General features: G+C 40.3%; 1 protein-coding gene across 1 annotated transcript in view; it reads left to right on the forward strand.

Annotated features, from left to right (window-relative positions):
* Positions 1-24,631, forward strand: part of LOC137281538 (eukaryotic translation initiation factor 2A-like) — a 38,743-nt gene that overhangs the window by 8,903 nt on the left and 5,209 nt on the right. The window contains exons 7-17 of the mRNA XM_067812827.1: positions 3,628-3,728; positions 4,079-4,196; positions 9,927-10,037; positions 11,563-11,637; positions 12,062-12,163; positions 12,979-13,153; positions 13,325-13,491; positions 17,153-17,257; positions 17,942-18,009; positions 19,370-19,528; positions 20,342-20,407. Coding sequence (XP_067668928.1) covers positions 3,628-3,728; positions 4,079-4,196; positions 9,927-10,037; positions 11,563-11,637; positions 12,062-12,163; positions 12,979-13,153; positions 13,325-13,491; positions 17,153-17,257; positions 17,942-18,009; positions 19,370-19,528; positions 20,342-20,407 — 1,247 coding nt within the window. The remainder of the gene's footprint in view (positions 1-3,627; positions 3,729-4,078; positions 4,197-9,926; positions 10,038-11,562; positions 11,638-12,061; positions 12,164-12,978; positions 13,154-13,324; positions 13,492-17,152; positions 17,258-17,941; positions 18,010-19,369; positions 19,529-20,341; positions 20,408-24,631) is intronic.

Below are 24,631 nucleotides of genomic sequence, written 5' to 3' on the forward strand. Positions count from 1 at the left end.
TGTAGGACAATATAGTGTTTACCTCATCCTTAACCTCAATTGAAGAGGTCTGTCCTTTATGTACCTATTGTTATATATGTACAGCTTTCAGTTTAATCTGGTATATGTTGTGGTATGGTGAGTGTGGCAAGCGTGGTTAGTAGTACAATGTGTGGCCAACATATGACTATGGTCACGATAGAGCCAAGGGCCTACAACAACACAGGTTCACCTGGTGACAATTTGACAGTCCTGGGGACTATCAATGAACTAACAAGTCTACATTTTCCTTGCATTATTTGTATCCCATTCTCATTTTTATGTGTATTGAACACAACATGTTCAGCCAGGTGAAGTCCAGATTGAAGGGATAGATGACATTACAATTGAATGGTATTGATGAGATTGGGAGTGTAAGTGTATACAGCAGCCTGGAGCTACTGTGGACTGGCAGGCTGTATGTCTGGATTGCTGGACCGGCCTTGGGGTGGAGTCGGGCTGACACGATGACAGGGCCCTTAATTAGGATCCCACAGCCTCACATCACAGCCCTGTTAGTCAGGAAGTCCTGTGGAGTTCATTACTCCACCCTTTTGTTCATCCAGCCCCAGGCATTGTCAATGTGGCACATTGTAAACTTAGTGATTGATCTCTTAAACTAGTGTAGGCGGATTACTTTAGTGACAACATTGTCATGGACCGTTACTGTTTCGTGGTGTTTGATGCATGTTTTATATTATGAACAACCAACATTGTTTATAGATGTCAGATAAATGTTCACATTCTTTTAAATGTGCTAATTTTGTGAAAATAGCATCTATCTGCCAAAGAGTATCCAAATATCCCCACATATCTTTTCCTTTACTTCAGCAGAATGGCATTTTTTTCCTGCTGTTGCATTGACCATGGCCATTAATGTATATAGTGCATGGAAGCAGTTGCCCATGACTACAGTAGCAATATGATTATACTATGCTCAAGATCAGATTATGTGTGTGCGTGCGTGCGTGCTAGGCTATGCTCAAGCTCGGATAATGCATTCTGATGTGAAGCTGTATTTTTGTTTCATGGATCACACCACTTTATTTTTACTAAGGTATTACAAAGGTAGTTGTTGGTGCAGTCAACCATACCATATGTTGTTTGGACCTGTATGACTGGTGCGATGTATAACTAATGGGAGGACGCTGGTTTGAAGATACTTCCTTATTTTGTACAACCTGAATAGAAGCATTAGTGAACAGTGCAGATATCTGTTGTACACTATCTATATTTTTGTCATTATTAGTAATAATATAAAACTCTTGTGATATTTTTTGTATGAAAAGCATCACTTCTCTTCCTAGATCTTAATCTGATAATATTCATTTCATGTGTATTATTATGCACCTAAAGTCTGCTTCTCACTGTATATTAGGTCATATCTTGTTTTCTCAGAATAACTGCATTTGAGGTTTTTGTTTTGGAGGGACAGGCTTTACTTTTCGCTAGAAAGACCTCTTCCCACGTTTTACTTTTCCTCACTTTATGTGAACATCAACATTTAAATGATACACAAGTTTCAAATCATTTGAAACATATCGTTTATGATTAAATTCACAATACAAATGTTTTCCTAAGAGAGATAGGAAGCGCAAATTTCACATCTGTAGGCAGACACTCCACCATACGGCCACAAGGCTTATCTACTTATAGTTACTGTCTTTAAATTGATTTTACTCTTCAGTTATTGATATGTAGCTTCATGAAATGATCATCTACATTGTAATTACCCACCATTGACGGTATATATGTTAGAGAAAACACTTCTCCTCGGTTTTGGTAGACAATGTAAAACCATCAGGGTCAGGAAATCCTTCCCCCCCCTTTGGTTTTATGCTGTCTACCAATACCTTGGAGTCCTGTTTTCTCCTATACATGTAAAACGCCATGTTTAACAATATCAGTGCGATATTCTAAGACATGTATATATGTTGTCGGTGGAAGCGGTATTTTCTGGCTGCTTCAGATGGTCTAAACAAAGTTCTTTATGGCACGGGGTACACTTGCTACTACTCCGTCATTGACACAGATATCAAGGAGTGGTGCTCAGTTTGGCATGTACATTGTGTCACATCTTTTTCCACAATCAGGTTGCTGTTAAAAATGTACATTCTAACCTTAGTTTGTTTACTTGTTCCAAAAGGACAGCATCCTTACAGTAATATCCATCCTGGATCATTTGTAGAAAACAACAGTATATGGTGAACAGGGCTCTAGTAAGAAAGGATCAACGCCAGCATTCATCACAATATCAACATTTATCAACAACTGAGGTTCAGTTGTTTTTCTCTATAATATATTTGAAATACCTATTAAAATTCATAAATGCATGTGTTTCAATTTAGGGAATACTGTAAGTAGTCAATGAATTTTGAAAGCCTAGTTTAATTTACAAAATTTATGCCAAGTGTAGGTCAAAAATTGTTATTGGATTAGGAATGTTTCAAAGTTTTTGTTGCAGTTTTTGCAGTCATAAGTAGCAAACATTCCTTTTAGATAAGACATGAATGGCCTATAATATTCACTGCACAGAAATGTTACATGCATTAGGAGAGTTTCTTAATATAGCCAAATAAAAATGCTTCTCTGGGCGAGTTGGTACATTAAACATTGTTTACTGCACTAACAAATGTACCAAAATACCACAAACTCAAATGAAAGTATAAAACAAATAACATCTTGATGTTCTTCGTTTGCCACTATTTTTCTACTGCAATTTTTGTTTGTTGGTGATGACAGAAACATTTTGTCATATTATGTTTGTAATGTGTGACGACTGTTGTTTGTTGGTGATGACAGAAACTTTAATGCTGCATTTTGACATATTACGTTTGTAACATGTGAGGACTGTTGCTTGTTGGTGATGACAGAAACTTTAATGCTGCATTTTGTCATATTACGTTTGTAATGTGTGATGACTGTTGTTTGTTGGTGATGACAGAAACTCTAATGCTGCATTTTGACATATTACGTTTTTAATGTGTGACGACTTGCTTGTTGGTGATGACAGAAACTTTAATGCTGCATTTTGACATATTACGTTTGTAACGTGTGACAACTGTTGTTTGTTGGTGATGACAGAAACTTGAATTCTGCATTTTGACATATTACGTTTGTAACGTGTGACGACTGTTGTTTGTTGGTGATGACAGAAACTTTAATGCTGCATTTTGACATATTACGTTTGTAACGTGTGACGACTGTTGTTTGTTGGTGATGACAGAAACTCTAATGCTGCATCTTGACATGTTAGGTTTGTAACGTGTGATGACTGTTGTTTGTTCGTGATGACAGAAACTTTAATGCTGCATTTTGACATATTATGTTTGTAACGTGTTGTTTGTGCCAGTTCTGGCCAATGGAAGTATGTTTTAATTCATTCAGTTGCACTGCTCAGTAAAGATTCAAATAGATTGTAAGGCTTGATTAGTACGAGATATTTTGATGACAACATTGACTGCGCCAACTGTTTCACAGTGAATGATAAAAGCCATTAACCATGCAGGGTGTGTGTTTATGGGGCCATTTATCCATGTGAGCTTGATTCAGTTGTGTAGAATGTTTATATCATGCTCAATATTACTCTTAATATGGGTCTCTCCTCAGAAAACATCAAGACAAAGCTACATTTACAGAAAGTATCAGAGTTTGAGCTGGCACCGTGCCCTGCCCCTTACATATTGTCTGCCTATGTTCCAGGAGCCAAGGTGAGAACAACCATGAAATTCAGCCATCAGTGTTTCATTGAAGTAGTTAGCCTGTAAATGAATCTTACATGACGGCTTTTATCAGTCATGGTGTCATGTTTTCATTCTCTGAAGAATAAGTGATGGGTTATGCTGACTTCAGTACTTGTGCAAGACTGGTATGTGATAATTATTGTGTTGAAATATACTGAGACAGTGATGGCACAAGGCAGATGAATGAGTGTCTTTGCATCTTGGCATGAGGACACACCACTGACACAAGGATTGTTGAGTGTTTCACTCTTAATTGTAGGTACATGAAATTGATATTTTATGATCCGTGACATTCTTTACTGCCTATTTCCCTGCAGGGTCAGCCATCATTTGTGCGAGTGTACCAGTACCCAAACTTTGGAGGCCCATCTGCTGCTCTGGCCAACAAGAGTTTCTTCAAGGCTGAACGTGTCACCATGGTCTGGAACAAACAGGGTAATTTCTCACATCATTGAACTGAATAATACATGGCTTTTGTCACTGTGTACATTTTAGTTCCACCTGAACCAGTTCTATGAGATTAACCCAGTGCTGACTGTGTATAGTTCTTTTGAATATGACCCATGTAGGTCTGGATCGCATGCAACCAAAAAATCAAACATAATTAAAACTCAGTTACTACTTATTCATGATATCTAGAATGCATTGCTGATTAAGAAAATTCAAATAAACAAAATTATAAGCGTATAAATGCAAATCAAAAGTGCAATATTTTGTCCTTTGGGATTACCTCTCTTGAAACCAAGTCTGTCAGAGCCAGTGGGTGTGTGTTCAAGTATAACAAAGCCTTTTCATTGGCCACTGGTTGATTTGCCAATACCCTTAGCCGGCTCTTGTGTACTGCTTGTAAGACCAATAGGTGTTAATTTCAAGTTGCATGCTGTCAATAATTTAAGTTGTGCATTGCATGTGGTCAGGCAGGCAGACATTTAGGTGTCAATAAACCAGACATTCAGTTTTGTCTGTGACAGTTTCTGCTTATCACAATCAACTTGTATTTGTTTCATGTAATGAGTAGATTATTTACTTGTTTGTGTACAAAACTGAGATCAGACTACTGCTCATGACCTCATACTCTGATTAGACATACTGTTTCAAGCTCCACGAACCTATTCACTGTGCATGCGTTAACAGCATATCTGTTGAAACCACTTTTTCCCGCAACGCTGGGGAAAAATTAGTGAATCATTTGAACTCCGATTTCACGAGCTTTTTTTCTTCATCCTTTTTTTTCAACTCTATGGGTTGAATTGGCATTTTTGATGATTTGTTTCAGTAAGTGCATACTGAGGGATATCAGAATTTGTGAAGATGTGTTTTACGTAGCATGTGACCTTTAACCCACGCTTGTCATAAGAGGCGACTAATGGGATCAGGTGGTCAGGGTACCATAGGGTGCTCATAAGCATATTTATGCCCATTAAAAAAGTCCTACAAAAGTTGTAACTATATTTTGAATAAAATATTTACAAAACCCCCAAAATGGGTTTTTACCTTATGTGACCACCCCTACTGAACTCAGAATGGACCTGTCCACCAAGAACTGGTAACTTTTTGTATGATGTGTTTGCCATATTTCATCATATGTGTTACATGTTTGTATTTTGAGATGACACAACTTTATTGATGATCAACTTCCTTTTTTAGTTTATGCAGTTTTTCAGTATAGGTTCTTATACCGTATTTATCCTCCACCGCTCATAAGCAGGGGATATAGTATTAGGCTCTGCCTGCTCATCCGTACATCCGTTCAGATAGGAATATCTTAAGAACCTTTGACTAGCTTCTTTTCATATTTTGTATCTAGGTTTGTCACAGTAAAAGAAAGGTCTCAGTCAGGTTTGGTGGCCTTGACCTTCATCTCAAAGTCACAAGTGGACTTTACCGTTTTACCTTGTCAGCAAGATATCTCAAGAACCGTTCAGTGGATTTTCTAGGAAAGATGCAAGGCCCAGTTGATTTTGGTGACCTTCAGTTGATTTTCAAGGTCAGGGCAACACTGAAGACTTCAGCATGTAAGCCACATGTTAAGCTTGTCAGCGAGATATCTAAAACACTGTTCAATGGAGTTTCTTCATATTCAACAACAAGCTTTATCTAGAGAAGATGCAGGGCCCAGTTGGTGACCTTCAGTTATTTTTCAAGGTCACAACAACACTGCATGTTCAGATTGTCAGAGAGATGTCGTAAGAACTATTCACTGTATTTTTTTCATATTCAGCACCAAGCTTTATCTAGTGAAGGCGCAGGGCCAAGTGCGATTTTGATTGACCTTTTGGTGACCCTCATGTAACTTTCAAGGTCACGCCAACATTTTGAAGTGTTCATAATGATATCTTCAGTGAGGTATCTCAAGAACCATTCACTGTATTTTCATCATATTTAAGACCAAGCTTTATCTAGGGAATGTGCAGTGACCTGGTGACCTTCAGTAAATTTTCAAGGTCATATGTACGGATTGGAATATCTTTAATACTTTAGATTCTTTTCATATTTAGTATCTAGGTTTATCTAGGGAAGGTGCAGGGACGAGTGGTGACCTTCAGTTAATTTTCAAGGTCACAGCAACTATTTTTTAAGAGTTTCATACACTTGTCAAGGTGTAAGTGACTCTAAAAAACTACAGTGCAAGATACCAAGAGAGTTTGAGAGTAATGTTTTTGTTGACCTTTTATTCATCTTAAACTATGACCTTCACTTTCATTCTCATGACACTGTGGGCACCACTTTTTGGGTGGTCCAGGCCCAAGCCACTGGCCATACCTCTGGATAGACGTATGGCCTGTTGTCTGCTGGTATCTCTGCCAAGTGGCTACTAGGGGCTTGTCCCATTGCATCTCTTGGTGTGCCAGTAATGGGTAAATCCATTTCAGTGGATGAGTCTCTTTTGTCTAGGTACGGTTTGACCTTGACCCAAGATATGATGCTCCAAACCACTTGTTGCTGTCGGATCCTCTGAGACCTCTGTACTCTACCTCGGGTGTTTACTCCAAGTCACCTCTTGACCACGATAGTGTGACTTCTGGGGATTGAAATGAGGAAGATATGGAGAACAATGAGGTGATGGTAGGGGTTGGGGGTAAGGTTAAGACCTCTTTCGGATCATCATTTAGGGATGTGCATGAACACATTGCAGCAGTTCTTCCTCAGGTGGTTGTTTCCAAGCCGGGGCCTGATTCTATGGAATCCCGGTCATCGGCGTATGCACCATCTAATGGGAGGCACTGAAGTGTTCGTGTTGTGTTTATGTTTGGAAATGGATGGGGCTTACGCTTCAGGAAAAAGATGGAGTTATGCAGACAAACTCCTTTGTTCTAAAAATGATTTGCTACAGGGATTGAGTTACTAATTTCATTCTGCATTATTGTGCCAAATGCAGTATTGTGTGAATGTTGCAGCTAGAAGTATTTGAAATTGGTCAGTTCCACAGTAAACTTACCTTGTCTGCCATCTTGTATCTCTCAAGTGGGTGCTGCCATTAGATGGCCAATACAAGGGCCTCAGTTTTAATCAGAGGCCCAGGAACCAGGATGCAAACTCATCTTGATTCCAGGTCAGTTAGCCAGAGTACAGGGTTGGTGTTGGTTCTCCTCAAAAAGTCAGACCTTACTTTGATGCAGGATCTGGATTTCTTGGGGTCACAGTTCAATACTGCCACAAGTATTATGTCCCAGTCACAAGACTGCATTTTCAAAGTCCAGAGCACTGTCTTACAGCAGGCTCTGGCACAGCTGTGGTCCCATTCAAGCTTTGAGACAGTTCTCTAGGTGCCAGAGTGGTTGCTTCCTCACCTATGGTGGTGGCCAGCATTGAGAATTTATCCAGAGGGATCCCTCTGGAATCTCTGATGTCGATGCCTCCCTAATGGGTTGGGGCAGTGTAGAAAGGAACCAGTCAGTCTTAGGCATGAGATTGGAGACAGGGTCAAGTCTACACATAAACATGTTAGAATTGGGGGCAGTCTGATTGTTGTTCAATAGCTTTGTGGAGCAGTTTCACACCCAGGTGATTCATCTAGAGACAGACAACCAGATGGCCGTGACTTATATCCTCAAGCAAGGTGGCACAATGTCTCTGTCTCTCCTGCAGGAGGCATGGCAGTTTCTGCTATGATGCGACCAGTATGAAATTTAGGTCATACCCATTTATCGGAAAGGAAGAGGCAACATAAGAGCAGATACACTCTCTTATTGTATTTTGGATCGGGGGATATTCGAGGTTATCTTCCAGTTGTCTGGGTCGTTCCAGGTAGATTTGTTTGCCTAGGGGCTGACAAACCAATCCCAAGCAGCTGAATGGGAATGGTTCCACCAATACCATTGATTCCCAATGTCCTGTTGCACCTAGCAACCCAGCCAGCTCAACTATTTGTACTCCTTGTATCACTTTGGTTGGTTCATAGCTGGTTTCTGGTTGTCATCAGGTTTCTTTGTCACCCGCCTGTACTACTACCTTTTTGATCAGACTTACTATCCCGGCATGTGAATCCCAGGATTTATTGTGTGGCCTGGCCACTGTCCAGAATCCCCTCCAAGCAGGTGGAATTCCTGCAGCGGTTACACACACAATTCTGACTTCATGGTGGGATTTCATAAACATTCACATTGAGGATAGATGAACCTGTTACGCATGCTGGTGTGTCGACAGTGGGATTCTTGAGTTTTTACTGTCTCGATTAGAGAATCTGCCTTTCACATGGCTGTTGATGGTGCATTTTTGGTTAACCAAGCTCTTATACAGCATTTTTAGCAGGTGTGGACAGAATCCATCCAGCTATCCGGTGGACTAGTCTGCCATTGGTCTGTCATATTTGATTGGCACTCTGGTCCTCTTTTTCATAACCTGTTGGCTTGTTCTCTCCAGCTGTTGACATGGAGGACTACTTTTCTTGTGGCAGTAACATTCTACAAGACAGGTAGGCGAAAAACATGCTATATTTGCCTGACCCCAAACTCACCATCTTTCATAAAGACATAGTCAGTATTAGATCACCAGACTCTTACTGTCCTAAGAGAGACAACATGCACTTGTCGTAGATGTACATAAGACCCTGCAGTCTTATATCAAGTGAACAGAGGATATCTGCAGTGATAACCAATTGTTCTGCTGTTATGGTGTTGTTAAGGCTGGTCTTCCTGCAAACAAGGAAACCATTTGCAGGTGACTTGTCTGTGCCATTTGTTTGAGTTGTGTACGTAAATGTCTATTTCCTCCTGAGGGGTTGAAAGCTCACTTGGTTAGAGCTGTTGTCTCTTCTGAGGTTGGTTAATGTGCACCTGAAAACACTTCTTGTTGAACTGAGTGAGTATAACACCTCAAATGGTAGACTTCAACTAAAATAAGAGGCTGGCTATATCCAGTCAGGTGTACCACTTCATTTCAAAATTGAGAGTACAGAATATGTTCCAGAAGTGATCTCATCGGTGGTATTGTTAACAGGATGATGTTATCCTCAACCGTCATAATAGGCACAGCACCAGGAAGTGTTGTAACATCAGTCTACTGCAGGTCTATTTGTATTGATCAGTTGCCATTTAGATATGTATTACTTTGGGCCCATCCAGCCCTATGAGGGGTTTGGTAGACTAACAGCTAGTCTCTGAAATGAACATGTGTTACTGAAAAAACGTTCATAGTGAAAAAAAATAATATAATGAAATGGAGCCCTGAGGCTTTCTTCATTTTCAGAAGCTATGGAAATCTAGACTTGCCACATTTTCTAGACTTGCATGGGCTCTCTTGGTTATTTATATGTCAGGGTCTGTACGACAGACTAGGGGTTTGGCAATCAAGTGTTATAGGAATATTTTTATAAGAATTTTGGACTGTATCAACAGTGTCTATAATTCTTCCACATCTATGACACTTTAGTTGTAGATCCACCAATCTGTCCCCTAGAAATCCTGGAGTTCCTTACTTTGGTACGTACCTCAGTGAAAATTAAGAGGTTTTTATGAGTTTCCATTATATGGGAGATAACTCCTACAGATGTCACTTGGAGGATCACCTGTCAGAGAGACAACACAAAAAACAGTGGACTTAAGTTTTTAAATATAGCCAAATCAGGTATTTCAGGAAGAAGTTTAATTAAAAGTTAGATGTTGTATCCTTAGAAGTATCATTATTGTTGATAATGTCCAATGTGTCCAATGTTACATGTTGCAGGGACAGCTGTGTTGATCCTGACATCCACGGAAGTGTCGGAATCATCGTACTACGGGGAACAAGGCTTGCACTACATCAGCACTAAAGGGGAGAGCTGCTTGGTCCCACTGAGTAAGACTATGGGCTGAACTAGCCATTTGTTGCCAGCATAGTCGGTCTTCTGTTGAAGGGAGATAACCCTGTCAGGACTACTCTTGGCTATTCTCGGATGAGCCACAGCATCCTTTTAGGTAGAATTGCCTGCACCCCCTGTTCATGCCCATGATGGAAAAATATAAGGGGTTTTGCTGATACAATTGATGCTGCCGTGTGTGCAAGGAGAACATGAATTCTGCTGTCAGTACCAGTATTGTGATCCAAGCAATCTTGCTTCTTGTACTCATTCAGTTGCCACCTTTTTAAATTGCTTGTACAGGATAGGAAATAGAACCATAGCTTAAGACAACTTGATCCTGTGTGTGTTTAGATGGCAAATTTTGAATGCTTAAGCTGACCAGATAGTCTGTTTTAAAAACACAGCCAATGATAGTCATGCACCTGGCTGCTTATTCAGACACAAAAACACCTATCAACACAAACTGCCACCCAAGTCCCACCCTGAACATGGAGCTAGGTTTGTCAGCCTTGTCCAGCTTGTAACTGACCAATATGATGAACATGTATGATATATCATACTGTTTATGTTAAAAACTGCAATACGTATGAGTCAGTTTAAATTAATTTTAGTTAGCTCACTCAATGACTGCCTATCTAGCCTGTATAATATTACCACCTGTCATTCAAACCACACCTAATTCATAGCAAGAGAGTCTGGTTGACACTCAGAATAGTAGTCTCCTGCATGCTGGTGTAGTATGCATTTGTTTCCCACTGTACATCATGTGTTGTTGGGGGAATTGGTTGCCATGGAAGGCCCAAGGAAGGTGGGTTTGAATCTCATATTTGCTCACTAATCAGTTGTACTGGCAAACAAAGATAAGTTGGACTGGTGAAGAGAATGTGTATACAAGAAATGGGCAGTGGATAGCAATGAGCAAACTCATTTGTTTTGTGAAAGGTAGAGCAGATGTAGGCTCATGCACATGCAGCTCACGATGATGAAATGGATTCTGCATGTACGTACTCCTGCCCAGCTCATAAGACTCTCGTATCACGTGGTTGGTGTAGAAAGTCAATAATACACTACACTTGATCACGAACAACCTGGGGCATCTTCTCTGACAATGGCAAGTGCTTGTGGGCGGCACTTCAATTGTCAGGTCTGTGCTCAACTTTTCCTTGTGTGGAAGTAGTATATTTCAGGTTGTTAATGTCGAAGACGTGCTTCATTTGAGGCTTTCCTCCCACATTGGGATGTAACGGACATACTGTACAAAGTGGTGCTTAACCACTCACTAACTTACATTCTATGTGATGATAGAGGAATAGACTGGAGTGATAGCGCTGTTGTTGTATGTCAGACTGTCGGCTTTTGAAGTAAATAGACAGCAAATGAGTCACCAGGTATGTGTTGTAGCTACTCATATTGCTGCTGTGTTCCAGACGAAGACTCCTCACCCCTTTAACTTCCCCTGATGTTTGGTCCTTCCTACTCCATTAGGGTGATTATGAAGTGTTCCTGGTATTCTTCTTTCAGGTAAGAATGGTCCCATCTACAGCATTACCTGGAACCCAAATCTCAAGAGCCAGGAGTTTTGTGTGGTTTATGGCTGTATCCTTCAATGACCTCTGCTGCTGTAGGCATCATTCCTCATTTGGGATGATGTCACAACAAGTGCTAGTACAGAGAGAGGCAGCAGGCAGCGATCTGGTTCACTTTAGGTTCTGTCTGTTCTGATCAAGCAGCAGTTTAAGCAAGGGAAGAAGTTGCCGTGTACAGTATTAAATCAGATGTCACTGACAAGGTCAACTGGAATTCAGTGGGATGATTTATTATTTGTAGCATATTTCTTTTATTGATTAACAGTACATGTGATGATGGAAATGATGTATAAGATCTATTTATATTAAAATTTGACAAATTGGTAAAACAACAATGTTTGTATCACCAGAGATATCTTATTGTCACAACAGTTTGGCAGACATGCAAGCACCTGTTATGTACAACAGTTGTAATAAGTACTTAACTCTCCTAGACATGCCCTCAAAGGTGTCCATCTATAACATGAAGTGTGAGCCTTTGTTTGACTTTGGCACTGGACCGCGCAACATGTGCTTCTACAACCCGCATGGAAACAATATCCTTTACCTGTCTAGTTGTCATAGACTAATGACAGGACTGCTGTATATTCATAGACTGTTGATAACTCATGTGATCATGTGTAAGCTTGCATCTCTTAGGTCAAGTTAGCTCCATGTCGCAGCTTATTGTATGGTTGCTATGTTTTAGTTGATTAATTCATATACAGTTGTGCCCCGTTTATCCAAACCTCAGATATCCGGAAAACTTGCTTTCCGAAAAAAATTCCTTCAAGCAAATTCACAATGTTGTAACATTACTCACTTATTCGGAAATCCAGTTACCGTAACCGAACGGTCATTTTCTCATGCAAAGCGCTAAATTATATCCATCTATGTCTCGTATATCCAGATGGCTGTGCTCTTATCAGTATGTTTACACATGCAAATACCAATTGGCTTTGTGTGCCCTGACACGAAAGAAGACGGCAGTCTTTGAAGTGTGAGAACATTAACTACCTGTAGTTAGCAAGGTGACACTGGGTTAATTTTGGGGCAAGTACTTTAGGCGATAACATGGGTATCACAGACTTCGCTTATTCTCGTGGCTGGTTAACACGGTTTATGTCTAGACATAGTGTATCAAGCAGGAAATATGAAGTTGAAGCAGCAAATGCTTGTTGATGTGTTATCAATCAATAATGTACATGTACATATGATCCGTGATTCAGATATCCGGAAATTCGTTTATCCGAATGATTTCAAGAAAAACTCAGGAGTTCGGATAAACGGGGCACGACTGTATCTGTGATAGGCAGTGTGATAAAACCATAGTCTTTGTAACCTCTGAACATTGACCTTAACAATGTTTTACTTCTTTGCCTGGCTGGATTTGGAAACTTAAATGGAAATTTGGAATTCTGGGACCTGAAGCAGAAAAAGCTGATTTGCCAGATGAAGGCTCAGGACACAACCTCCTTTGAGTGGTGTCCTGATGGAGAACACTTTGTCACAGCCACCACGTCTCCACGGTTACGAGTTGGGAACTGGTAAGCCTGATGAGATTGTGGACATCCATTTACCATTTCTGATTAGGTAAATCAGTATCTGACTCCATGTTCATCAGTGAATATGCAAGTGTGACTCTCAGTTATCAGATAATCCTCCGTCTGGGAGTGTACCGTGTTGTCAGTGAAGTGTTATACTACTTGTTTCTCCAGCTACAAGATCTGGCACTACACTGGGACTTTAATGGCCCATGAGCCCACCAAGGAAGGCCATCAGCTGTGGGAAGTACTGTGGAAACCAGTGCCTGCTGGTGTGTATAAAGAGAAGGCTGTCCGCTACAAGGCTGTGGAGTCGTCTGCTGAGGTAGAACAGCCAGCAGGTACGCCACGTAGTGGGTAGTGTGTGAAGATCACATTGGGTAGTGTGTGAGGTATATAGTATTCCCAGAAATTATTGAGAATCATGTTGCGTCATGTAACTCATTACGTTTATTAACTTCTGGCGTTTTACTTACATAAACATGTTAAAACATCATCCTTTTACAGTCTCAGTCTTGTTTTAGTACTTTGTTCGACCTCCTCGCTCAGGAATGCATGCCTGAATACGCCTAGGCACACTACCCATCAAAGTTTGTAGGTAATCGTGTGACAGGGTATCCCAATATTGGACCACCTCGGCCTTCATATCTTCAATATTTCTCAGTCCCTTTTGGTTTATTCTGTCCTTCATGACTCCCCACACATTCTCAATTGGGTTTAGGTCTGGGCTGTAACTGGGCCAGTCTAAAACTTGAACATTTTCTCCCGACAACCACTGTTTTGTGTAGCGCGCAGTGTTTTGGGTCATTATCATGTTGGAAAATCCAATCATCTTCATACATTGTTTGTGCTGTCGGAAGAAGGTGACCATTTAGAATGTCAACGTATCTTTCTTTTGTCAAGTTTCCCGTGAAAACACACAATGGCGTCACTCCGCGAGCCGATATGCCACCCCACATGTGAAACTTCGGGCTATGTTTTGGTCGCTGGTAGATAGGTTTGATAGTATCTTTGGTCCAAATTTTCACACAATTAGGGAAAAGCCAAACAGAACTTTCATCCGAAAAGAAAACATTATCCCAATCTTGATTTTCATGAGCCCGACACCAGTTTAAACGTTTTTCCTTTTGTGCATCTTTCATCAATGGCGAGGGAATTCCACGTTTTTTCCCCCAATTAAGTCTCTGTAATTCCTGCCTGACTGTTTCATTGCATACCTGAGGACTTCCTCTGCTAATCATTTCATTTCTGATGTTCTCAACACTTTTCTATTTGCCCCTACTCACAATCTGCCCAAGTCTTCGGCGATCCACAACATTGAATTTCCTAGGCCGACCTGCCCCTGCTTTGTGCTCTATCCCGGTTCCTGTTTGAATATTCTTCAAAGTTCTGTATACTGTAGACAGAGGAATACCATGTCTACAAGCTAACACTTTAGCATCAGCCTCACCCCTTTCAAAATCATCTTTCTTTTCTCTCTTGCTGTAAATTCTGCCATGTCAACACAGGAAGCCGTCTGCTCAGACAAGGGAGATAACTCTTGACGTAATGAGCTGCCTTCTAAGCCTTCAAGAGTTGTCCCCCTTATTTAGTATGCTTAGTGCATAGTGAAAGCCCTTTTTCCACTCTTAGCATCATTAGAAAAAAAACAAAGATTTTCTCAATAATTTCTGGGAACACTGTATGTGGTCATTGACAGAGTCTTAACAATTTAAAAAAGGAAAGGAAGAAACAAATGTATTCCAAGATGAATTAAAAAATGCTCACTGTTAAATATAATATAGAACTATTTATAAAAGAGTCATAAAGAGTTAATCCACAGTTCTCATGACCCCTCACCAGTGATGACCCTGGTGTTGATCTACCTTTACCCTGCATTTAAAATCACCCTTGATTTTGATTGGCATATTTTATAGTCAATTTCACTAGCACTGACCATTTCAATGTGGACATTCCATGACCAGTGAGAGACTACGAAAATCACTACCTGAAGTAAATGCTGTTTTGGTTAGGGACATCACATCCATAGAAACCACACATGGAACAAAGAAGATGACACAAGGAAGTAGTCTATTACGCTGGCTACTGACGGAGATATATACGTAGGCATTCCATTGATATCGTTCTCCTTTTGACCATTAACAATATGAATACACATCTTTTTACAGAGCTCAAAACGTTGTCTTCCGCAATTATTTACCACATGATCAGATGATTTACATGTAAATGAAAACGTATCTACAACATATTGGTCATATATTGGTAGGAAGTCAGCTCTAATCCCTCTCAGCTGCTGTGCGAGCATTAAAGTCTCCGCATTATATCAATTTACAGTTGTCACCAAAGTCATGGAAAAAATGAAACAATTGATTTTCAAGGGAGCTAATTCCACTGTCATCGGAATGGTTATATAGAATGGACCTCTCTGGGTGGATGTAAACAAAACCTAGGATTATCTGAGACAACGTGGAATTTGAATATGTCTGGAAAAAGATACTGTTATTCCATTTCACATACACCCCCCTGAAATATGAAGATATAGACTTCTTGATTCCTACCACTATCCACCATGAGAATCTCCCTCGACGTTCAAGTCTTCTTGCATCACTGACAAAGATATCATACCCATCAAAAATAGCATTCAACTCATATGTAGCTTTAAAACATCAGGACACATTGTTTCAATCATTAAAAATATGTCAAATGTTTACAGAAAACACACAAAACTGCCACAAAGTACTTGAGATTTTAAGCCATGTAAGTTCCAAGTACATACTGATAAACTTTCTTGACAACATGGTACAGTCAGAATGTCTGAGGACAAATGGTGGGATACACTGGGGCCAGTGCTGAGGTCCTATTCCGTCGACATAGCGCACTGTCCTTCCATCTGGTTTGCCTTGATACCCAATGCTGACACTTGCCAATCCTACTCATGTCACCCATATCACTTTCAGAAACAAAAACGTCACCATTGATAATCAGTTTATCATGACATAGGAAGGTGGTCTTCCCTTCATCTCTGGCTTTCTGCGTAAATGGGAATAGTTGGGATCTCACTCTGCGTACCCGTACTGTAAAGTCTTCATATACCTGAAATATTTTATGACTCTTCATTATTTTCCGAGCTGTGTCAAGAACAAAACTCTTGTCCTTGAAGAAGGTGAATTTCACAATGACAGGTTTGATTCCCCACTTTGATGGAAGAAGATGCGCTCTTTCAAATGATATATCAATTTTCAAAACATCCTTCAAAAAGTCCCTGACACTATGTTCATACTCCTCTCAAGTTTCACCCTGTTTACCTTTAATGCGTGTCAGGTTTTGCATCCATAGTTTCCAATCTCTTTTTCAAGACAGTATTTTCCTCGGATAGTGAAGTTAACTTCTTGTTGAACTCAGATGTGAACATATCAAATTTTTTGTTAAGGGAGGTAAGCTCTGATTGGATTGCTTGTAGTGTTATAGCGAGGTCATTTAGGGTTGAGTGGCTACTTTCTTGGGACCCTACCTCACCTGGTACATTTCTGGTTGATAATCGAGTTTGTACACCACGAAGCCCTGGTCCTGGTCCTGGGTTGGATTCCACATCCCCTGATACAAGTAGCAGTGTCAGAAACAGCAATGCTACCCTACAACACAAACGGGTACCTGTAGGTATCGCTATACCGGGATGTTTGCATGTCGGTCGCCTCCTGTACGGACAGAATATCCCGATTCTGCAGCTCCAAAGCCCAGTTGGAATGCCCATTTCCAACCACACAATTCTTGAGTTGTCCTTGAAGTATGCTGTACGCACACGGTTCATTTAGAGGTGACACTTACTGCTGTAACTAGCTGGAATTGTCAGTCACACAACTACCAAACCTGATGATACCAAGGGACAAATCCATTTTTCTTAAGCCTCCTTTGATAGAAGGTGATAGATGTGTACATGATGGTAAATGTGTGGCAGTTGTAACCAAGAGTTACCTCACTTACACCACTGTTGCCTGTTCACAGCCAAGGTGGGTGTATATCGTCCACCTGGAGCCCGTGGGGAGGCTGCCAGCTTCAAGCTGCATGAGTTTGAGGCTCCAACAAATGTGAAGACTGATGCCGGACAGGGTAGGTTGTATTAGATGGCTTGTTTCACATTGTCTTTCCCACAAATACTGAACTGGGTGGGCTCATCCCAACCTGAGTCAGCTTAAGAACAGCTTTATATAAACTGGGCCATAGCTGTAAGGCCATATATTGTACACACAAAAAGAAATGCCATGTGAAAAAGTAGAATATTTTTACGTCCCTTTTTGACACATATTATGGTACTAATGAGCAAACGTTCCCATGAATCACTGCCCTGTTGTCCACTGGGGGAGGATGTTTGATGCCATCACAAGTCTACATTGTCAGTCACCATAAGTGTAATGCCAACATGATGGAAAGACTAAATGGCTGTGTAAATGTTTAAGCGTTGAAACTTCACTGTATTGTGAAACCTCTGTTTGACCTAGTCCAGGATTATGAAACACAATGCATGTTCATACATATTTGTGAGGTCAGCTGTCAAGTGATTTGGTGAAGTCCTGATGTTTCATGTTGCTGGCAGGAAGGTTGTGGAAAAGATAGGGAAGCTTCAGAAATTGCTTCTCTGGTTTGAACATAGGGCTTTGTAGATGGTGTGATTGCTGATTTTTGTTCACTAGCGCTCAACTGATTTTGGAAAGTAAAAATAGGGTGATGAGACAGCTCCTCCTTTGGAGAGAAGTAATCTAGGTGTGAGGGTACTAACTAGTCTTTGCTGTGCAGATAAACCTACGGGTCAGGCGCTGAAGAACAAAAAGAAGCGGGATGCCAAGAAAGCCAAGGCAGAGCAGGTCAGTTGTCTTTGTTCCTATGACAACCAGGAACAGTAGAATCCACTTGCATAACCATCTTGTGTTACATCTTGTTGTTGGTTGAAAAAAATTGATGTTATACCTTTCACAAATATTCATTTACTATGGAGGATGAAGGTTTCCTCACAGCTATTATACAAGTTAGTGAAAGGGATATCTGTTGAAAAAGACTATAATGACTGACTAGTGTTTGCAGTAGGTCTTGTATGAGTGTGTGCAGAAATAAACTTATCAATATGTAGTCCAAATCTGTTATGCGTGAAATGTTCATTACAATCCTGAATCATTTCAAAATCTATTGTTTTTTTATATTTTGTTGTTTTATAGTACTTTTTAAGATTAAGTAGATCAGAATCTATGAATGCAAAACATGTGCGCAAAATATTGTTTGCATGTTTTTGCATGAAAAATGTAGGATTCTGTGTTAAATCCTTAAAGCTAACACAATGATCACTGGAATTTGAAGTTACTGCCATGACAGTAAGAATCCATCTATACAGACATTAGTTCAGAACAGGCGTGCGGTACCTTATTGTTGTAGTAAGAGCTGGCTTGGAAGTAGCATGGACAACTCCTGATGTCACAATGGTACTTCATCAGTATGTTAGTTGTAAATGTGGTTTAGAGAGAGATTATGTGGCTTTTGTAGAAGTCACTGTGTTCTGTCATCTGATTGGTTGAAATGAAAAACATGATCAAATGGTATTTGATTCCCGGAAACTGCAAGACTATTCTCTGCATATTGACACGTAGAAACCTCGCAAACAATTGTCTTGTTACGTCATCCACAGTGGTGATGTCATTTAAATCATATTGTGACATAAAGTTAGAATGACGTCACAAATGAGCAGCTCCAGATGCTACCATGGGAACCAGATGAAACGGCCACCTGATAACACTTCACTGCTGTAGCCCTACTCGATGTAAATAAGTGCAGACAGTAAAACCCTTTGGTTTACTTTTTTGTTTACAATGTTGATAAACATCAGGATGTTTCTCTCCTAAGAGGTGTTGTTTTGTCATGTTTACCGCAAGAGCTGGCAAACATTATGTAAGAGGTGATTCCTGGCCAGAATCTTTAGTCAGAATAGGCCCCCAGCAACCAATGGTGGTCATAAGACCCCACCCGCCAGATGGATTGGATGGTCAGTCTCAATGTGACAATCACTGGATTGTCCAGTCCAAACTGTGTTATACAGCTGGACTATTGTATTAAAACAACTACATCAAAGCTGAGTAGACAGTAGATTGTGTGACTTTTGTCTGAAAGAGGTACTTGTGTCTTGTAACTCAGGTGATGGCAGTCAGCAAAAATAATATCATTTTTGTGATTTTCCAGAAAAGGAAAGAGGAAGAAGAAGGTGGAGTCAGTGTGCAGACATCTTGTCCCCCTCAGTCAGCACAGCAGGGGGCTAAGGTTGGAGGGGGTGGGGCAGGACCATCCCATCATGCACCTGTTGACCCAGAAGTGGACAAACAGAGAAGGAAGATCAAGAAGGTGTGTGCTGGTTGAGGGACTTCCTCTCACGTGCACCAGGATCAGGGTCGAGTTCAGGGGCCTCTTCCAGCTGCTAAGTATAGGAGAAAAAATGCCTCTGAGGTTTTGGTAGACAATGTAAAACTGGGAGAGGGATTTCCCAACCCCAATGGTTTTATGTTGTCTATGAAGTGTTTTTTGAAACAAATATAACCACAAGAACCGGGACGCATGTAAACTCAATTTAGTGACGGTAACTATAAGTAGATAATTTAACCACAGCATCTTCGTTGGCCTGGTGATTGTGCGGTAGAGCCTTTGCCTATGAATGGGAGACTTGCGGTTCTAATCTTGCTTGGGGAAATATTTGTACTTTGAGCTTAATCTTGAATGTTTGAAATCAACTGAAATATATCACTCATGTATCATTTGAATGTTGATAATCTTTTTTAAGTTAGGAAAAGTAAAACATGGGAAGCGGTCTTACTAATGTAAAGTAAAACCTGGGAAGAGGTCTTTCTAGCGAAAAGTAAAACCTGTCCCTCCAAAGCAAAAAGCTCAGATGCGGATATTCTGGGAAAACAACATGTGACCCAATATGTAGTGAGAAGCACACTTTAGGTTTATATTGACTGAGAATAGATCAGCACCCAGCATGTTGATATTACAGGTTGGGTTGTCTGTCATCAACCTCAACTGAAAGAACTCTGTGATTTCTGTCTGTTGCTGATATATTGAGTGAGTCTTTCTTTGCATTCTGAGACACCAGCTTTGTGTAGTTGTATATCTGATGTTGTTTGTGTAGTTGTGCATCTGATGATGTTTGTGTTGCAGAAGTTGCAACAGATTGAGAAGATTAAAGATCAGCAGCGTGACGGGAAGCAGTTGGAGATAAACCAGGTTGGTTGTGTGTTTCACATTCGTCAAGCTGATCTACGCCGCCAGTCCAGTGGTGTGTGTGAGGTTCCCATAGGAATAAGGCTGGTTGCCCAATGACTCTGATGTGGCTTCAGTCACCAGGGAGCTGACTGTTCCCACCACTTTCTGTGCTTCATCTGTAGCTACAGTTAGCCCACCTTCTGTAACTCATGTACAATCATGCCTCCACACACAATTAGATAAGTAGAGATTTAAAGAAGATCATTAGTCAAAGTAAGTCAAAGAATAACTCACTTAACCGGGCCTTTGGTATGAGAGGCCAGCATGCTAACCAGTACACCACTGTGCTCCACAAGATGGCCCTTTTTGTTTTCCATACTGTGTCTTGGATGGTATAAATATCAAAGAAACGCATGCCAGTTATGCTTTGGCTGATTTGTAATGTCTCAGGATCACATGTACTAATGTCTGTTTGCAGTGTTCCGAAACGAATTAAAACTGCTCACTGTAAATACCTCATAAAACTACATGTAATAGACATAAAGAGTTCATTTACCTTTGTCATGCCCCGTCGCCATTGATGACCTTGGAGTTGATCTACCTCTACCCTGCATTGACAATCACCTGTGATTGTGATTGGCATATTTCATAGCCATCAGTCCAACCCAACTGAGTTACACCAGCTCTGGCTGTTTCCATGTGAACATACTCGATCATGTGTGATAGACTGCAGAAATCACAACCAGGAAGTAAATGACTTTGTTCATGAGCATCCATTAGTATAACTGACCCACATCTGATAAAAGACACAGGTACCACACATAACAGTGCTATGAATTCTACCAAGCTGATTGATATGTAAATGGTAAAAGTGTGACTGTTGTAAACAAGAGTTATCTCCCTCAGACCACTGTTGTCTGTTGACAACCAAGGTTCAGTTTCTGCAGCCTCAAATCAAAGGTTGCTGAAAGATGGTTGATTTCTATACTGTGTTTGGGTGGGGTGTAACTTCAGAGAAACATATGCAAGATCTACTGTGGTTGATTGGTAATGTCTTAGGATCACATGTACTGTAGTCTGTTTGCAATTAAAATGTACTGATGAATTTCACTTTAAACAAAAAAGTAAATTGATTAAAGTGAAATTAAGATTGCAAATCCTCATAATTTTAATTGCCATTTAATCTCAGAATTTTATTCAGTTTAGGGCAAAAGTGTAACAAACGATCATAGTTTCAAATTGCTTTGTATTACACAGGGGGCATGCACATTAAATGAAACACAGAGAACAAGGAGGGTTGGGGTAAGTTAACGGTCATCATATTGCACACGTGCATTTGTTTCACTGTTCCAACTACTGCGCTGCCCCCCCTGGTAATACAAACCAATAATAACAATTTGAATCTATGATCATTTGTTAAACAACTTTTATCCTAAGTTGAATAAAATTCTGTTGTTGATCACTGGATTGTCTGCTCCATTATTATAGAGCAGTCTGCACTATTATTTATAGACTGCTGTCAGTGGCAGTCTGACAGGTCTGCAATACAGGAATCATTGGGCCCCATGTACATCAGGACAGTCAGGACTTCACACTTCAGGAAAATCAAGCCCATCCACATGTCGCACTCATTGTGACAATTCCTGTGACAACAGAACATTCTGGTACTCCCCTGGCCAGCACTTTGGAGCTGCCCCTTATCAAGCACACTTGAGATGAAATGGAGCAACATTTATGTCAAGTCCAGAATCAACTATTGGCATTAACCGAATTAGGACAAGTGTTTGTTCAGACACGGAACAACATTCCCTAAGCTTTCTTCAGTCACTTAGCGTCGTCTCTGCATCGTCTTGTCAAGCCTGCATCAACGCCATTGTTGGACACTCACAATACTGAATTTATGAACTGACTTGTGGCACTTCATCTTCAAGAATGTGTCGTGATGCCTAGTGTGTGCTTGACCTTTCAGTACCTGCATCTTGTACTGACTCACTTTATAAGCAAATTTTCTAAATAAAACTTAACTGCATAATTACCGAGACTTTAGAAATAAGTCTAGATGTACTCAAGCTTCAAGAAGTTGAATAACATGATGACTAGACTCCCACCAGGGTGATCTGTTCCACATGTGGTCTGCATATTTTTATCCTCCCGGCATGTAATGTGGGGGAATAAAGTCAACACCTCATCCGTCTCTCCGTCCATCCGTTTCTAGTCATTTTGTTTCTGGAGCATAACATTCAATATTTTTCAGCAAAACTTGGTAGATATATCAATCAGAATCTAAAGTGGTGCCTTTTGTTATTTACAGGTTTTTGTGATTTTTTATTTTCTTGGTTTCCATGGAAATGTTTCAGACATAGTCTCAAACGTGCGAGGTGTGTTGTTTCCTTAGCAAAACTGAAAAATCGCTCAATATTTCTCTGCAGAACTTGGTAGATATATCAATCAGAATCTAAAGTGGTGCCTTTTGCTATTTACAGGTATTTTTGATTTATTATTTTCTCGGTTTCCATAAAAATGTTTCGGACTTAGTCTCAAAATGGTGAGATGGGCTTTGTTTCTTGAGCAGATTTTTGGCATTTATATTTTCTTTGTTTTTCCATGGAACATTTTGGTGTTAGTCTAATGGTGGGGTGGGCTTCGTTTCTGGAGCTGAACCAAAAAAACCATTCAATATTTTTCTGCAAAACATTGTAGATATATCAATTGGAACCTAAAATGGTGCCTTTTGCTATCTACAGGTTTTTGTGATTTATCATTTTCTTGGTTTCCATGGAAACTTTTCGAACTTTGTCTCAAAAGTGTTTCGTTTCCGGAGCACATCTCAAAAACTTTGTAATCTGTCAGCAAAACTTGGTGTAAATGTGTGACTTTTGCTATTTACAGGTTTTTGTGAATTATTATTTTCTTGGTTTCCATAAAAACGTTTCGGACTTGCTCTCAAAATGGAGGGATGGGTTTTGTTTCTGGAGCATAACTCAAAAACTGTTCAATATTTTTTGGCAAAACTTGGTAGATACATTAGTCAGAACCTAAAGTTGTGCCTTTTGGAACTTACAGGTTTTTGTGATTTATTATATTCTCGGTTTCCAAGGAAATGTTTCAGACTTTGTTTCAAAAGTGAGAGGTGTGTTTCGTTTCCAGAGCAAATCTCAGAAATTTCCTAATATCTGTCAGCAGAACTTGGTAGATATATGTGGCAGACCCCAGTGTGGTGCCTTTAGCTATTGACAGGTTCTTGTGATTTATCATTTTCTGGGTTTCCAAGGAAACGTTTCAGACAGTCTCAAAATGGAGGGATGGGCTTCGTTTTCAGAGCACAACTCTAAAACTTCTAAATATCTTTCTGCAAAACTTGGCAGATATGTAGAGGAGACCCTAAAGTGGTGCCTTTTGCTATTTACAGATTTTTGTGATTTATCATTTTCCCAGTTTCCATGGAAACGATTATGATTTAGTCCCAAAATGGAGGGATGGGCTTCGTTTCTGGAGCACAACTTGAAAACTATTTAATATCTTTCAGCAAAACATTATCAGATATTTGAAGCAGACCAGAAAGTGGTGCCTTTTGCTATTTACAATGTTTTGGCATTTTTATTTTTACCGGTTTTCATTGAAACAATTCTGACTCAGTCTCAAAATGGAGAGGCAGACTTCCTTTCCAGAGCACAACTCGAAAACCATTTCATATCTTTCAACAGATCTTGGCAGATATATGAGACAGATCTTGAAGTGGTACAGATATATGGCCTTTATACTTTTCATGACTTCCATGGAAACAATTCAAACTTAATCTAAGAAAACATTAAGTAACTGTCAGTTGATTTGTCCTTTCAAATATGTGGAGGTCGAGGGGATATTTCATCTTCTGATGATTTGTTATAGAAGGCAGATAGGGAACTGTAAGCTTTCTGGTGTATGTTGTTTGTTTTCAGCAGGCATAATCCTTAATATTACTTAAGTGTACAAGCAGATCAGGGATGGAAGGGTGGTGTGTGGTATGAGAGACAGAGAGGAGGGTGGTGTGTGGTATGAGGGTCAGCGGGGAGGGTGGTGTGTGGTATGAGGGTCAGGGGGGAGGGTGGTGTGTGGTATTAGAGACAGGGGAGGGTGGTGTGTGGTATGAGGGTCAGGGGAGAGGGTGGTGTGTGGTATGAGGGTCAGGGGGGAGGGTGGTGTTTGGTATGAGAGACAGAGGGGAGGGTGGTGTTTGGTATGAGAGACAGAGGGGAGGGTGGTGTG

Source organism: Haliotis asinina, chromosome 4 (genome assembly GCF_037392515.1).
Source record: "Haliotis asinina isolate JCU_RB_2024 chromosome 4, JCU_Hal_asi_v2, whole genome shotgun sequence".
NCBI lineage: Eukaryota > Metazoa > Mollusca > Gastropoda > Lepetellida > Haliotidae > Haliotis > Haliotis asinina.